This window comes from Rhinopithecus roxellana, chromosome 9, assembly GCF_007565055.1.
Source record: "Rhinopithecus roxellana isolate Shanxi Qingling chromosome 9, ASM756505v1, whole genome shotgun sequence".
NCBI classification, from domain to species: Eukaryota; Metazoa; Chordata; class Mammalia; order Primates; family Cercopithecidae; genus Rhinopithecus; species Rhinopithecus roxellana.
Window position 1 is genome coordinate 6,942,892 of NC_044557.1, and position 17,406 is coordinate 6,960,297.

At 45.5% G+C, this 17,406-nt stretch overlaps 1 protein-coding gene across 1 annotated transcript in view; it reads right to left on the minus strand.

The window, feature by feature from the left end:
• Nucleotides 1–16,200, minus strand: part of CHRNB3 (cholinergic receptor nicotinic beta 3 subunit) — a 34,730-nt gene extending 18,530 nt beyond the window's left edge. Inside the window, exons 1-3 of the mRNA XM_010356325.2 lie at nt 15,968–16,200; nt 3,460–3,611; nt 1,894–1,938 (exon numbers count right to left, since the gene is read on the minus strand). Coding sequence (XP_010354627.2) covers nt 1,894–1,938; nt 3,460–3,611; nt 15,968–16,019 — 249 coding nt within the window. The 5' untranslated portion in view covers nt 16,020–16,200. The remainder of the gene's footprint in view (nt 1–1,893; nt 1,939–3,459; nt 3,612–15,967) is intronic.
• Between the last annotated feature and the right edge of the window lie 1,206 nt (nt 16,201–17,406).

Sequence of the window (17,406 nt, forward strand, 5' to 3'; positions counted from 1 at the left end):
GGCAAATTAGGCAATATCTGGACATTCATTTAAATATTTAGGCCTGGCGAGGTGGCTCACGCCTGTAATCCCAGCACTTTGGGAGGCCGAAGTGGGCAGATCCCCTGAGGCCAGGAATTCAAGACCAGTTTGGCCAACATGGTGAAACCTCATCTCTACTAAAAATACAAAAATTAGCCTGGTGTGGTGGCATGTGCCTGTAGTCCCAGCTACTTGAGACGCTGAGGCAAGAAGATCACTTGAACCCGGGAGGCGGAGGTTGCAGTGAACCGAGATTGTGCCATTGCACTCCAGCCTGGGTGACAGAGTGAGATTCTGTCTCAAAAAACAAACAAACAAACAAAAACAACAAACAAACAAAAAACTTTGGAAAATCAAATATTGCTTGTTCTTGCTTGGAAGTGGGAGCTAAACAACTGGTACGCATGGACACAAAGATGAGAACAAAACACACTGGGGACTCCAAAAGTGATGACGTGGGAGGGAGGGAAGGATGGAGGGAGGGAGGGGAATAAGCTGAAAAACTGCCTGTTGGGTATGATGTTCACTATTTGGGTGATGGGTTCACTAGAAGCCCAAACTCCAGCATCACACAAGAGATCCATGTAGCAAACCTGCACATGTAACTCCTGAATCGAAAAATAAATAAATACATACAGAGACTCAAGTCTGTAATCCTAGCACTTTGGGAGGCTGGGGTGGGCGGATCACTTGAGGCCAGGAGTTTGAGACCAGACTGGCCAACATGTTGAAACCCTGTCTCTAGTAAAAATACAAAAATTAGCTGGGCGCCTGTAATCCCAGCTACTCAGGAGGCTGAGGCACAAGAATCACTTGAACCTCGGAGGCAGAGGTTTCAGTGAGCCGAGATCATGTCACTGCACTACAGCCTGGGTGGCAGAATGAGACTGTGTCTCAGATAAATTTGTAAATAAATATAAGACAAAACTAAATTTTTTAAAAAAGCTAACAAAACAAAAACACAAAATACACAATTAAACCAAGTTTATTTATTTATTTTTTTGATACAGGCTCTCGCTCTGTCACCCAGGCTGGAATGCAGTGGCACAATCTCGGCTCACTGCAGCCTCTGCCCCCTGGGTTCAAGCAGTTCTCCTGCCTCAGCCTCCCGAGTAGCTGGGATAAACCAAACTTCTTACCCGCTATCAAGTGTCAATATTTTATCTTTGTAGATAACATATGTGAAATTGGGATTTGAACAGTAATTATTTACTGACAATCCTAAAACAAACTCCTCTGGACACACTCCCCTGAGTTTAGGAAATAAACTCTAGCCAAGCTAAAAACAATTATCTAAAAAGAAAGCTGAAAACGATTCAAAATGCATTTTCAGTGATGTCAGGAAAACACGTATTCATCATTTTGTTTTGGGCTTCACTCTGTTTTGAAATTAACAATGGGCAGCCCCATTATTCCCTCATTCAGGGCTCAGTTCTTCCTTGGAAGCAACAAGAGGTATTAGATTCTACCCACAGAGGACCAGAGGAGGCTTGGGAGGATGTAGCCCTGATTTTCCTACCTAGCTGCAGTTCCCTACCTGGGGGAAAGTGGTGCATCTTGGAGGCTCTTTGTTCTTTTCTCTAAGTGGTCCCAGGGCCCATCCCCAGGCCTTATGGCGGGAGAGTCACCTCCGCCCACCACACGAGCAGCTCTACTGCTGGGAGCAACCACGCACAGCAGTGTGCACCCAGGGGCTTGCCAGGATCAGTTCCCCAACACTCATAATGGAAGATAAAAGCCATAGACCCTTCCCACAAATCTCCCTGAGGAACACGATATGCCCTCTTAAATAAATGTTTTTCAGATGGGAGGCTTTCTAAATAGAAAATAAGTGACTGGGTTAGCAGACACAATCCTTGAATCGAAATTTACCTGTTTGAGCCACACATTGGTTGTCATCAGCTGATTCTTTTCATCCTAAGAAAATGACAATTAAAAAAATACTGTAAGTTGAAGTGAAAGTAAGTTGTGATTTTTGCTGTTGTTTTAGAAATGGGGTCTCAAGATGTTGCCCAGGCTGTAGTGCAGTAGTGCCACCATAGCTCACTGCACCCTCGACCTCCGGGGCTCAAGCCATCCTCCTGCCCCAGCCCCCAAGGAGCTGGCTATAGGTGCATGCCACCACACCCAGCTGTTTTTTGTTTGGTTTTGATCAGAAAAATCTATCTGAATCTTACCTTTGAGGTGTTAAAAGTGCAAAAGATTCTCAATTTAAAACAGTCAAATGGCATGCAAACAGTCAAATGGCATATAAATAGTCAAACGGTATGCAGATTTTGCCTAAAACGAAAAATAACTAAAACAAGTAGCAGTTCATTGTGGCTATATTTATATAAAATTGCATAACCCAGAAGGCACTTTAAAGGTACAAAGTAGGCTGGGCACAGTGGCTCACTCCTGTAATTCCAGTACTTTGGGAGGCCAAGGTGGGTGGATCGCCTGAGGTTAGGAGATCGAGACCAGCCTATCCAACATGGCAAAATCCCGTCTCTACAAAAAATACAAAAATTAGCTGAGCATGGTGGCACATGCCTGTAATCCCAGCTACTCGGGAAGCTGAGGCAGGAGAATCACTCGAACCCGGGAAACGGAGGTTGCAGTGAGCCGAGATCACATCACTGCACTCCAGCCTGGGTAAAAGACAGAGTCTCTGTCTCAGTAATAATAGTAATAATAATAATAATGAAGGGGCAAAGTAGAGGGAAATAATAGCTAAATTGGAGATGGGCTTTGCATGACTTCCTAGAAGGAATCCTGGGGTATTGAGCCAGCCAGGGCACGTGAGCATGCACACATGTGTGTAGTTGGGTGGAGAAAATGGACAACATAGGAGGATTCTTCTGGAGCTTTGGGGACCATAGCAGGACAATTTTGTTGCATTTGGGTAGTTAAAGTTCACTGGTTTCTTCTAAGAACACAATCATGGCAGAAATGCAAGCTCAAAAGGAAAATTAGAATGTGAAGGCATAGGTGAGTTCAGGAGAGGTGACGGGGCCGCCTAGGGAGAGCAAGAATGGGCCTGGCTGTGGGCACTGTTGTTACCACCCCATCTCCCTGCAGACCCCCTACCAGCCCAGGGCCCAGCCACGGAGGATCCAAGATCACAGCGCGTCAGCCCCAGGCTCAGCCCCTCTTCTCTGCAGTTCTCAGCCCTCCTTCCTGAGTGTTCAGCAAACCAGGCCAGGGGCAATGACTATCTTAGCAACCACATCCTCCCCCCAGCAAAAAGGTCCCACACTAACAGTGCTGCAATTTACCCCGTGATAACTTCTTGTTCTTTCCTCAAGTCATTTCAGTGTCTTCTTGGGGGCAGACTTTCTCTCACAGTAAATTATTTTTTAAATCAAAATGTCAAACATAGGGAAAAAATATATTTTAGACTCATAAACAGGTTAAAGAATGCATGTTCTTTTTAGCCAAGTGCCAAGGATTACTCACCACATCTACGAGCTGGGATATTTTCAATCCAAAATATACTTTTATGGTGTCATTAGAATGTAATACAGGGCGGACCCATTTCTGATAACCTTGGAACAAATGTCTGAGGAGGGCATCTTCATTTTCGGCGATTGAACTGAACCCTGCAGTGGCTGTAAAAGAATCATGGGGAGACATGGGTAAATGGGAGGGGCACGATGCCTGGATGAGTGTCCCGTGGCATCCTGTGGCCCTGGCCTCCTGCACCATAGGCTGTGTCTGTTTCTAAACAGCCCAGTTCCTGAAAGGCAACTTGGAGCATGCAAGAGTCTCCACGCCCACTCCCACCTCCCTGCAAACACACACAGCTGAAAACAGAATCCACATTTTTTTTTTTCGGTGAAATTTTTTTTGAGATGGAGTCTCGCTCTGTCGCCCAGGCTGGAGTGCAGTGGTGCGATCTCTGCTCACTGCAAGCTCCACCTCCAGGGTTCACGCCATTCTCTTGCCTCAACCTCCCGAGTAGCTGGGACTACAGGCGCCCACCACCATGCCCAGCTAATGTTTTGTATTTTTAGTAGAGACGGGGTTTCATCGTGTTAGCCAGGATGGTCTGGATCGCCTGACCTCGTGATCCGCCCGCCTTAGCCTCCCAAAGTGCTGAGATTATAGGCATGAGCCACCGCACCCGGCCCAGAATCCACATTTTACCCAGAGTTCCGCTCTCATGAGATTTTCCCATCATGGGGTCAACACCCGGGTCCCAGAAGCTCCATCTGCAGCCACCCCGACCCCCACCTCTGGTCCCATCTGCAATGGTCCCCCTTCACAGACATGGGCCCTGCCCATGAGCTGTTCTCCGTCCCTGAGCCTCCAGCATCTCCCTTTGGAAGTCTCTTATTTGTCACACCTGTCTTCCTCTGGAGCCCTGACGATGGGCGCAGTGGGCATTGTATTTGATCGTGTTTACCCAGCACCTAGAACAGTGCCTGGCCCATAGTGGGTGTTCATTTTATGTCTGTTGGTAGGTGTCAGAGTCGGCATGGGGTCACTGAACACCAGCCGTGTGCCCCTCACGGTCCTCTTGTCTTTTTCCCAAGGAAGTCTTTCCTTACAAAGTCCTTCCTTGGTCAGCAGCCAGGATGTCACACTCTGCCTCACTGTGTGAGAATCTCAGAAACACCCAGTGTTAAACTGTAACCCTCCAGTTGGGGAAATGGCTTAGGAATGCAGTCCCAAAATAAAGTTTTATTTCCTTACAGTGCAGTGCTGTCACATTTAAAACAAGCAAGCCCCCTACTTTTTTTAAAAAAAGATGGGGTCTCACTATGTTGCCCAGGCTAGAGTGCAGTGGCCATTCACAGGTGCAATCCCATTACTGATCAGCATGGGAGTTTTAAATTGCCCCTCCTTGCCTGTTCAGCACCCAATTAATATGCTACAACAACTCATTCTGCACCATGTCCTGACCATAGAAAACCTTTTTCTTTCCCACTGAGACACCCATATGCTGGGTAATGATCTCATGAGAGACTTACCCTCCAGGTTTGCCCAATCAAAGTCCAGGGATTCTTTTAGGAAGAAAAGTAAAAGTGTACCTACCCCCTGTTTGCAGGAGGCTTCTGTAGGCACTTTCCTAAGAGAGGAGCAATTCAAGGTGCCTCTGTCCCAGCACCTCAGAGGTGTGGGTGAGGTGGGCTGTGTGCTCCGAGGGTACCCAGCCCTGTTTTCCTCCACATAAATGCAAATGAGTGATAGAGATGCAACCTTACATTTATGCTTATTTATTTAAAAACTGTGGGCCAGGCACGGTGGCTCATACCTGTAATCCTAGCACTTTGGGAGGCTGAGGTGGGAGGATCATTTGAGCCCAGGAGTTGGAGAACAGCCTAGGCAACATAGGAAGACCCTGTCTTACAAAAATGAAAAAATTAGCTGGGCATGGTGGTGCACCCCTATAGTCCCAGCTACTTGGGAGGCTGGAGCGTGAGGATGGCTTGAGTCCTGGAAGTCAAGGCTGCAGTGAGTGGTGGTTGCACCACTGCACTCTAGCCTGGGTGACACAGCAAGACACTGTCTCAAGAAAAATTTTTTTAATGAACAAAAACTGATCTGTTGATTACTATTAGTACCAAGAGCAGCACTGGGAGCAGCCAGCTGGGCAGCCACCAGGGTGTCAATCTGTAAAGAGCCAGGAAACCTTCCTGGAAATGTACAGGGAGAGAACAGAGGGAATTCCCCACAGCCTCTAGGGGGCAAGTTGTGTATTTGCTCAGGGAGACATTCTTGAAGTCATCTTTGACTCCTCTCTTTTTCTCCCACCCCACATCGGGTCTTAATGGTCTTCAGAATACATCCCAGCCCTGATTGTTCCCCACCATCTCCACCAGAGCCACGCTGAGAGCACAGATGCTCTCTCTCTCGGGCTCCTGCACTGCTTCCTAATTGTTTCTACTCCTGACCTTTCTACAGTCCATTCGCCACACAGCACCTAGAGAGGATTATGTCAGTTCCTGCTAAGCGCTCCAGATGGTTTCCCATCACACTCAGAAAGAAACATCCTAAGTTCCACCACAGTCTCCCTGACCCCATGTGGCCCTGACTGTGCACCCCTCAACCACACTGCCCGCATCCTCCTCCCCAGTCCTCGGGGCAATCTGCGATTCCCAGAACAAGCTAGAATGCATCTGCATGGGGAAAGTTCTTACCCTTATCCGGAGAGTCCACAGCCATTCCTTCACTTGTCCAGTCTTTGCTCAAATGTCATTTCCTTGAGTAAGTCATTTCAGGTTACACTATTTAAAAATCCCTCTCCTCTCTATCCTTTTAGGGTACTTTATCTTCCAGTAGAGAACCTAATCATATCACATTTATCTGTTTATTGTTGTCTCCCCTCCCTAGATGATGCCAGCTCCAGGAAGTTGGGGATTGTCTTCCTCAGTCCTATATTCCCAGCTCCTAGAATAGTGACTATCACCCAGCAGCTGCTGAGCTAATGACTGCTGAGTGGACAAACACTTGAGCAATGATGCAGTCAGCTTTGTGGCCTTTGTTTTACTGAGGGGCATCTGGAGAGTTGGGACCAGAGGTGAATTGCTCAAGAGAAGACGGAAGCAGTGAGGACACAGCTGTCCTCCTCCATCTATTCCCAGGTCAGGCAGCCCCATCCTCTAAGGCAGAGAATATTGTTTGAAAGGCACTTGTCTTCACCTGTTTTGTGCGGCTACAACAGAATACCACAACCTGAGGAATTTATAATGAACAGAAATTTACTGGCTTATGGTTCTAGAGACTGGGAAGTTCAAGATCATGTGACCAGCCTCTGGTGAGGGCCTTCTTGCTGCATCAAACATGATGGAAAGGCAAAGAGGGAGTTAGAAAGACAAGAGGGGGCCAACCCCTCCCATGATAATGGCATAAATCCACTCATGAGGGTGGTGCCCCCATGACCCAAATACCTGCCATTAGGCCCCACCTCCCAACACTACTGTGTTGGGGGTCAAATTTCCAGCACATGAACTTTGGGGAACACATTCAAACCACAGCAGCACTGTGGCAGACACTGCCAGTTCCCTGCCCAACAGCCATTCCCCCCTTTTCCTTGGCAACAGATGCTAAATTTATTCAGGGTTGCATGGTGCCAGCTTAAAAAGCTCAGCTCCAGGCTTCCTTGCATCTGGGAATGACCTACGGCACATGTAGCCAACTAGATACAAACAGAAGCTGTTGGGATTGGGGTGGTTATAGGAAAGGTTGTTAAAAAGGATGGACTTGATCTGACATGTCTGCTTCCTTCTTTTTATCTGGAACTGGAGATTTGGCCACTCAGCTGTCTTGCAAACCTGACGAAAGCTACACACATAGGAGGGCAGAGTGATACACAGAACCTGGGTTTCTGATAGCCCTGTACTATTGGCCTCCAAATTTCTTGGTATGCGAGAAAAGCAATCTCCTATTTGGTTAAACCACTGTAGCCACTGACAGGCATCTGAACACAGCCCTGATGGCTGCTTGCACCATGTGACTAGCTGCTGAGGCGCTGGAGTGCTGAAATTCCTGCAGAGTCCCTGAGTCCCAGATCAGCCAAATTAGCACAAATTACTGAAGACAATGGGTGGAGGCACTCCAGGGAGGCTGAGAACAACCAAATGATGCCTGAACCAACACATGCACGCGCACACACACACACACACACACACACACCCCATTAGCTCAGACAACCGTGAGCTGGGATAATTTCAGACACATAAGAGAGAGGGTTCCAGAAGATGAGCAGGGACTGTAACCGTGAACTTCCTTTCCCAAAAGGAAAATTGTCCAGTCATTCTGAAAGGAGATGGAGTTGCACGTTGGGAGGGGAAATCTAGAATTCCCACCTGAAATGCTTAGCATTTGCACTTAGGCAGCTGTGCCCTCTGTGAAGATATAGGAATCCTGCTCTTCATCAAGATCCAGGGGCAGCGAGCAGCTCTGCTCTTTCAGGCACAGCATGCATCTCCACCTGTGTTACCACTGTCAGAAGGCACACTTTCTGTCTGAATTAATAAAAAGCATGAATCATACTGGCTGTTAGGGACTGAATGTTTACATCCCTCAAAAATCAAATGTTAAAGCCCTAACCCCCAATGTGACTGTATTTAAAGACAGAGCCCATAAGGAGGCCCAGAGGACAAACCATGTGAGGACACAGCAAGAAGGCAGCCTTCTGCAAGCCAGGAAGAGAGCCCTCACCAGAAACTGACTTTTTAGTGCATGATCATAGACTTCCAGCCTCCAGAATTATGAGAAAATAAATGTCCGTTTTTAATCAGTCTATGGTATTTTGTAATGGCAGCCTGACTAATGCAAATCTGTTCTGACCAAAACAGACTTTATCCCCCTAACAAAAAAACTCAAAGATTAAATGATCTCTGCCTAATATCCTGAAATTTCTGAATCTTTCCAAAATAGAAGCTGAAGTCATTGGCATTATTGAAGCAGACTTAGAGGACAAGCCTGGAAATGTTTCTGGTTTGTCCTTCTTGTGAAATAGAACATTATAAGAAATACCAAGTGCTTCTCACAGTTGATCCTTTGAGACCAGGGCCTCCATAAATATTTGATGATGTTTGAATGAACAAATGAACACATGAACAAAAGGCCATAATGGTGCTTTCTGTGACCCAGGGGAATGAGGCAGAGCCAGCCTGGCTCACTGCTCCTGAAGATGTAAAATCACAGATACGCTCAAGGTTTCCAGGACAAGTGGTCTTTGTATTATGAAATAAAAGGATTCCTGGAAAGTTGTGCATAGACCAAATTTTTGCAAAATAACTTATATTTAAGATTAATCACAATATTCTAAGATTCATTTCAGTAATCCATTGAGAAACCAAGAATTTTTTCTCAGAAGATGAGTGTCCTCCATTGTGGATGCACATATATATATATATATTTTTAGGTGAAGTCTTGCTCTATCACCCTGGCTGAAGGGCAGTGGCATGATCTTGGCTCACCCTGGGTTCAAGCGATTCTCGTGCCTCAGCCTCCTGAGTAGCTGGGATTGCACCAACATGTCCGGCTAATTTTTGTATCTTTAGTAGAGACAGGGTTTCGCTACATTGGTCAGGCTGGTCTCGAACTCCTGACCTCAAGTGATCTGCCCGCCTCAGCCTCCCAAAGTGCTGGGATTACAGGCATGAGCCACCACTCTTGGACATGGATGCATTTCTTAGAGAAGCTTGGACCCAATTTCAGCCACAATGAAAGAGGAAGGAAAAGTGAACTGATAATGAAGTTAAGACAATAAAGCAAAGAAGGACCTCCAGGATCACTCTAGCCCCTCGTTTTACAGGTGAAGATACTGGGGCATTGAGAGGAGCCTTGCCCAGGGTCATCCAGCTGATGGTGGCCTGCGTGGTCTTCTGGTGGCCAGGCCAGCCATCTTCTCTTATTCCAAAAATTCAATTCGATAAATGTGTATTTGCTGTTATTGCTATTTTTGATGTTTTGCTGTTAGCATTGTATTTTTCAGAATCCTTTACTGTTATTTAGAGCAACCTACTACCTGGAAGAATTATATTATTTTTATTTTTTTGAGACGGAGTCTCACTCTTGCCAGGCTAGAGTGCAGTGGCGCAATCTTGGCTCACTGCAACCTCTGCTTCCCAGGTTCAAGTGATTCTCCTTCCCCAGCCTCTCAAGTAGCTGGGATTACAGGCACATGCCACCATGCCCAGCTAATTTTTGTATTTTTAGTAGAGACAGGGTTTCAACATGTTGGCCAGGATGGTCTCGATCTCCTGACCTCGTGATCTGCCCGCCTCGGCCTCTCAAAGTGCTGGGATTACGTGCGTGAGCTATCATGCCCGGCTGAATGATATTTTTATTTTATTTTATTTTATACTTTAAGTTCTAGGGTACATGTGCACAACATGCAGGTTTGTTACATAGGTATACATGTACCATGTTGGTTTGCTGCACCCATTAACTTGTCCTTTACATTAGGTATGTCTCCTAATGCTGTCCTCCCCCTACCCCACCCCTGGCCATGACAGGCCCCTGTGTGTGATGTTCTCTGCCCTGTGTCCAAGTGTTCTCATTGTTCAATTCCCACCTATGAGTGAGGACATGCGGTGTTTGATTTTCTGTCCTTGTGATAGTTTGCTCAGAATGATGGTTTCCAGCTGCATCCATGTCCCTGCAAAGGACATGAACTCATCCTTTTTTATGGCTGCATAGTATTCCGTGGTGTATATTCTAAAATCACATCACAAACAGTATTTGTTTGGCTGTAGGGAGACTCTAAGCCTTGGTGACAGGTTATGTCACACACTTGAGACTCCCTCTGCTGTAGTCGGTGCCAGGCACAGAGGCCTTCACCCAGGGCCTCCCCAGTGGGCACTACTCTGGTTGTGCCCCTTGGTGGAGGATGTCCCATGCTCTTCCGCGAGGGCACATTCCTGCCTCACATATGGCCGTGTGCACCCAACATTTTCTTGCTTTGAGTCTGTCTCCCCCCAGCCCCAAACACACACACTTAGTCCAACAACACGGCTTCAGAGAGTATTCGCTGCCTGTTAAACTTTACACCACCTCTCTTGGTAAAAAAGGAATTTTGCTACTTCTCTAAGCCCCTATTCTTCCTTTTTCTCTCCTCTCCTGCTTTTCCTTGCTTATTTTATTTATTTATTTATTTTAACGGAGTCTTGCTCCTTTCGCCCAGGCTGGAGTGCAGTGGCGTGACGTCGGTTCACTGCAAACTCCGCCTCCTGGGCTCAAGCGATTGTCCTGCCTCAGCCTCCCAAGTAGCTGAGATTACAGGTGCCTGCCACCACACCTGGCTAATTTTTGTATTTTTAGTAGAGACAGGGTTTCCCCATGTTGGCCAGGCTAGTTGCAAACTCCTGACCAAAGGTTATCTGCCCACCTTGGCCTCCGAAAGTGCTGGGATTACAGGCATGAGCCATGGCGCCTGGCTTCCTTAATCTTTGTCTCATTTTTCTTCGTCAAAGTATTTCCTGGGGGGCTGGGTGTGGTGGTTCACACCTGTAAATCCCAGTTACTTGGGAGTCTGAGGCAGGAGGATTGCTTGAGGCCAGGAGTTTGAGACCAGCCTGAGTGGTGCAGTGAGGCTCTGATAAATAAATAAATAAATAAATAAATAAATGTTTACTTCTATTTTAAATAAATGTGTATATTTCCTTTGGGGCCAGACAGACAACTCCATGGGCAGAAGAAGGAAGATGGAGAGCCAGAGAGCGAGTGTGAAGGCTTCAGTTCGGAGGCAGAGACAGGGATGGAGCGCACTTGGCCTGATGCTGGTCATCTCCTGTGCACCAAGCTCAGGCTGGGACAGACACTGGGAGAGTATGCTGCTGTTGGCTGAGAAGGCTGATTCCCTTGCCTAAGTCATGACTCATTAGGATGAGAATCCAACAAATATTTATTTAACATTGAGAAGCACTGGACTCAGATTTAGAGACCATGGGTTCTGGTGCTGATTCCAAGCATTTAACATCTCCCAATAAGAAAAGGGAATGGGTGATGGCTGAGGCCTCCAACAGCTCACACCTTCTGGGCTTTTAGAGTCTTTGTGTCTAAGAAACATCGACAAAATGTGGCCTATTAACCCCAGATATTTGCTGTTTTCAAGATACAAAAGACAGCCAGAGTTTAAGATGTGCCCATGACTGGGGAGCAGCCCTTCACTCACAGCTGCTGTTTATCTCAATAGACAGAGCAATCAGGTAAAAGTAACACAGCTACCAGGGGACTGGAGAGACACTTCTATGAGGGGGCTGGGGCTCTCTCAGCCCCACTGAATGAAATCATGAAAGGTATTGATGAGGTGCCTAGTAATACCTTAAGACAAAGAAATTTTCCTTTGGAATTGAAGACCTGACCTAGTCTCTTTATTCTTTTTATTTTTTAATAGAGACAAGGCCTTGCTCTGTTGCCCAAGCTGGAGTGCAGTGGCATGATCATGGCTCACTGCAGCCTCAACCTCCTGGGCTCATGTGACCCTCCTGCCTTAGCCTCCCTAGTAGCTGGGACTACAGGAACACACCACCATGCCTGGCTAATTTTTAAATTTTTTGTAGAGACGGATGTCTCTCACTATGTTGTCCAGACTGGTCTTGAGCTCCTGGGCTCAAGTAATCCTCCTGCTTTGGCCTCGCAAAATGTTGGATTACAGACGTGAACCGTTGCAGCACCCTTGGCCTCTTTTTGTTTGTTTGTTTTAGACAGAATCTTGCTCTGTTGCCAGGCTGGAGTGCAGTGGTGTGATCTCGGCTCACTGCAACCTCCGACTCCCTGATTCAAACAATTCTCCTGCCTCAGCCTCCCAAGTAGCTGGGATTACAGGCATGTGCCACCACACCCAGCTGATTTTTGTGTTTTTGGTAGAGACGGGGTTTCACCACGTTGGCCAGGATGGTCTCGATCTCCTGACTTCACATTCTGCACGCCTTGGCCTCGTCACACCCGACCAGTGTCTTTATTCTTGATTCTATTTCCTTTCCTCAGTCTCTCAGATGCCCCTGCTCTCTTCCCTCCACCATATCAACATCCACTTTTAACAAAATTTGACAAACACACACTGAGGTACAAACAACTGATAAGACTTAATAGATAAAACTTTTCTCTCTCACAGATCTATACTAAATCCAATAACCTCTTATAAATCTCAGATCTGTGAGTATTTCTAGATCCATCAGCACCTGTTCATAATTTTACGAACAGGATTTCATAAAAATCTTCAGGATTATTTATGGTTTTACTGATAATGCCATTTGTTTTATCCTCAGCCAGGACAGAAAAGAAATAATTGGGCTGGGCGCGGTGGCTCACGCCTGTAATCCCAGCACTTTGGGAGTCCGAGGCGGGTGGATCAGCTAAGGTCAGGAGTTTGAGACCAGCCTGGCCAACATGGTGAAACCCCTTCTCTACTAAAAATAAAAAAAAATTAGCTGAGTGTGGTGGTGGGCACCTGTAATCTCAGCTACTCAGGAGGCTGAGGCAGGAGAATCCCTTCAATCCAGGAGGCAAAAGTTGCAGTGAGCCGAGATCGCCACCACACTCCAGCCTGGATGACAGAGCAAGATTCCATCTCAAAAAACAAAACAAAACAAAACAAAACAAAACAAAACAAAACAAAACAAAACAAAACAAAAACAAGGCTGGTCGCAGTGGCTCATGCCTGTAATTCCAGCACTTTAGGAGACCGAGGCGGGCGGATCACGAGGTCAGGAGATTGAGACCATCCCGACTAACACGGTGAAACCCCGTCTCTACTAAAAATACAAAAAAATTAGCCTGGTGTGGTGGCGGGAGCCTATAGTCCCAGCTACCCAGGAGGCTGAGGCAGGAGAATGGTGTGAACCTGGGAGGCAGAGCTTGCAGTGAGCCGAGATGGCACCACTGCACTCCAGCCTGGGTGACAGAGCAAGACTCTGTCTCAAAAAAAAAAAAAAGAAATTACTGAAGAATTTCAAATCTCAGCAAAGACGATTGGGAAATGTGGACTTTTTTGCTTTGACACCTTTTGGTATGTTTTGGTTTTTCCTTCCACTATTGCCATGTTGTCCAAAAAAAAAAAAAGCATACCACACCCATGGAGCTAGCCCTCATGGTGAAATCAAAGAATGCATATTTAATGGATTCTTGATAGCATGAGAACTCTTTTTTTTTTTTTTTTTTGTGGGACCGAGTTTCACTCTTGTTGCCCAAACTGGAGTGCAATGGTGTGATCTCAGCTCACTGCAACCTCTGCCTCCCAGGTACAAGCAAGTCTCCTGCCTCAGCCTACCGAGTAGCTGGGATTACAGGCGTGTGCCGCCACACCTGGCTAATTTTTTTTTTTTTTTTTTTGAGACGGAGTCTCGCTCTGTCGCCCAGGCTGGAGTGCAGTGGCCAGATCTCAGCTCACTGCAAGCTCCGCCTCCCAGGTTCACACCATTCTCCTGCCTCAGCCTCCTGAATAGCTGGGACTACAGGCGCTCGCCACCTCGCCCGGCTAGTTTTTTGTATTTTTTTTTTAGTAGAGATGGGGTTTCACTGTGTTAGCCAGGATGGTCTCAATCTCCTGACCTCGTGATCCACCCGTCTCGGCCTCCCAAAGTGCTGGGATTACAGGTGTGAGCCACGATGCCCAGCCGAGAACTTATTAGAATGGCTTTGTTTTCATTTCCTCTTGCATTCCTAGAGACTGGAACCATTCTTGGGATACAGTAGATGCTCAATAAGTATTTATTGAATGAATAAACACATGATGTCTTATCATATCATCATGTTGTAAGAGAGATGGGAAGATGAATAAGATACACCTCCTGCTTTTTGAGAGCAGACACCACACATAAAATATGAAATAGCAATATGAGAGACCTCCCATGGCTACACCAGAGGATCCTCTTTACCAAAGCCAGAAATATAAAAATGAAGGGGTTGCCTCTTGTAATTTGAAAAATGTAGTTTTGCATAACAAAAAGAAACTTTTTTTTTTTTTTTACAATGAGTAGTAAAGTTAAAAAACGTAAGGAAATATGGAACAGATTTAAAAATATGAGCAGATGCTGATGGATCTAGAAATACAGATGTAAGATTTATCACAGGTTATTAGATTTATTATAGATTTGTGAAAGATCACATAATCTTCCCAAACTCTTCCAGCCCACACAATGGAGACCAGTGCCAGGTGCCAAGCAATTCCAGTTTTCTTATATAATCCTGATTATGCACAGAGGACGAGGCTTAGCTGAACCAAGAGAGTTTATGCTAAACACCCTCACTAGCCATTGAGAGAAATCATTCCCTGGGAAAAGAGTGATGAGAATGAATTATGTTATAATAAATAGAATAATAAAGACAGAAAAACATCAGACACACGTACATTAATGGTAAACTCAAACACACAGAAGTTTCTTATTATTTTTGTGATTGGCAAACTGCATTTAAGACTTTGAAAAGTCCAAATTTCATGATATCTGAAAGTGAGTTTGAGGCTTTCTGCATTTAGAAATTCCTGCTTGACTTTGAGTCCTTGGTCTGAGAAAAGGTTGTTTTTGACAATAGGATAATGTTCAGGTGCCTCACAGTCTTGGGACCTTGAAATGTAGAATTTATTTCTGGATTTGGGCAAATCTCCCTCAGTGTCTCCAGTTTTCCATTTGAAAATTGCAATAATCAAACGTGGCAAAAATACTACTGAGAAATTAATACAAATTGCTGGTGGACCGACCCTTTTCTCACCATCTGACTGCGGTTTCAGATGGCTTCTCATTCAATGGGGGAAAACTTTCTGTTCTCAAGTTACACAAAAAGTGAAATGATTCCCAAACCCAGGAAGTTGGCAGGTGCAAATGACCACTCCCCAAAGCCTTTCAGTACTTTATTCCTCTTTCCTTTTCTTTTTGTTCTCTTTCTCTGTGTGTCTGTCTCTATCTTTCACTCTTTCCTTTTATTTGTCCTTCATCCTTATCAAAAATTCCTCTATTTTCAGTTGATAATAGTCACATAAAACACATATTCATAGAGTGTTGATACATTTGTGTTTAATTGTGATATATAAACATACTAAATCTACCTACATACACAAATTTATTAAAATATTTATATAGGTCTACAGGGCATATTGGACAAAACTAAATATCTACACGCAGATATAGAAATTATTAGTAAATATGATAGAAAAATGTTGATATAGTAAATTTCTGTGCCAAATATTTGAACAATTCTCTGAGTAATGCTCAGTGCATTCAGTAATGTTTTTCCTGCTTTTGTGTTTTCTTACCAAGCTCATAGTGATTCAGAAGGAGAAATGCAGCAAATGACAAAAACATAAACATTATGAAATTCATAGATATGATTTCTTCAGCAAAAACCCCCACATCTCAGAGAATTACTCATTTGGGCCACATTTTAAAGGTTATGCTAAATGTATCCTGTGCATTACATGTTGTAATTCTAACATTATCAACACCATAGTTTTGCCTCCTCTGCTTAAATAAGTCTGCAACTGTAGTTTTAATTTAGTGTGACTTGTGCTTACCTGAGGAAGGGATGCCAAGGATTATGAGAACCAGCATAAAATCTGGGAGCATCGTGATGTCAGTTTCAGAAAGACAATTTCTTCCTTTTTAACAACAGAGCGTTTCCATTGGAAAAGGGGGTTTTGAAAAGAAAATGCAGGGGTTCAAAATCTGAAGTGGAACCCAAGAGGACAGCAACACCTGGAGTGGAATAAAACAGCCTCAACCCCTCTCGCCAAGTGCGTCGCTTCTCAAAGTGCACTTCATTGATTTGCAGTCAGCTGTCAGATCGTGTAAGTCTAAAACATATCGCTGGGTCCTAACTCCTGACTTATTAATTTACTCCCTTGCAAGAGATGCAGGGCACTGGAGAAAGGATGAAGCTAGACAACTTCTGAATGTTCTGTGCTATTTTTCTTACGATTGGAGATCTGCATATGGAAGAACCACACTTTACCACATCCATAGTGAAAAGTTTCTCATCCCCATTATTTCTCTATTCTCTTTTCTTTTCTTTATTTTTATTCTTTTTTTTTTTTTTTTTTTTGATACGGAGTCTCGCTCTGTCACCCAAGACCTCCGTCTCCCAAGTTCAAGCCATTTTCCTACCTCAGTCTCCCAAGTAGCTGGGATTATAAGCACCTGCCATCATGCCCAGCTAATTTTTGTAGAGACAGGGTTCCACCATGTTGGCCAGGCTGGTCTTGAACTCCTGACCTCAGGAGATCCACCCGCCTCGGCCTCCCAAAGTGCTGGGATTACAGGCGTGAGCCACAGTGCCAAGCCTCTCTATTTTCTTTTCCAGTTGAACCTGAGAGTCATTAATATGTCCTGGAGCCTCCCTATTCTGCTGGTTCCCATGTGTGTTAATATCAGCACATTCTCTGTGGTTCCCTTGACCCCACCAGGCCCACCTTCTGGTCACTACAGGGGACAGTAGGGTGGGAGGTTAGTGTTGTTTTATGTATGAGACTTGGACACTGAGAACACCATCCTTTCTTCTTCACAGTTGATCAGATTTCATCTAGTTCAGTGCTGTGCACACCCAGAGGGCCCTTGATAAATGCGTAATACATCAAATAGATGGCAAGTACAAAGTCAGGGCTAGACAGACAAGAGGGCCAGGTGGGAGCCAAGACCCACCTGGTTGGGAACTGAGTGCTGGAGGAACCCACTCCAGGGCACGGAGGAATTCCATCTTAGCGGCAGTGATTTAGTCCAATTTTTAAATTTCTTAATTTAACCCTCCTGTGTGCCATTAGTGAGTTTGAGACACCAAGAGGGTGCTGGATAAGGAGCCATCGTGTCCTGAAAAGAGGTCTAGCCCAGGACGCCAGGACCCTGAGCTCTTGAGCCCTGCCTGTTCCTCAGGGCCCCTGTCTCAGAGCCCCTCACATCACAATGTTGCTGCCCTGCCTAACCTCCCTTCCTAGACCACCAGCTCCTGCAGGAGGGCTTG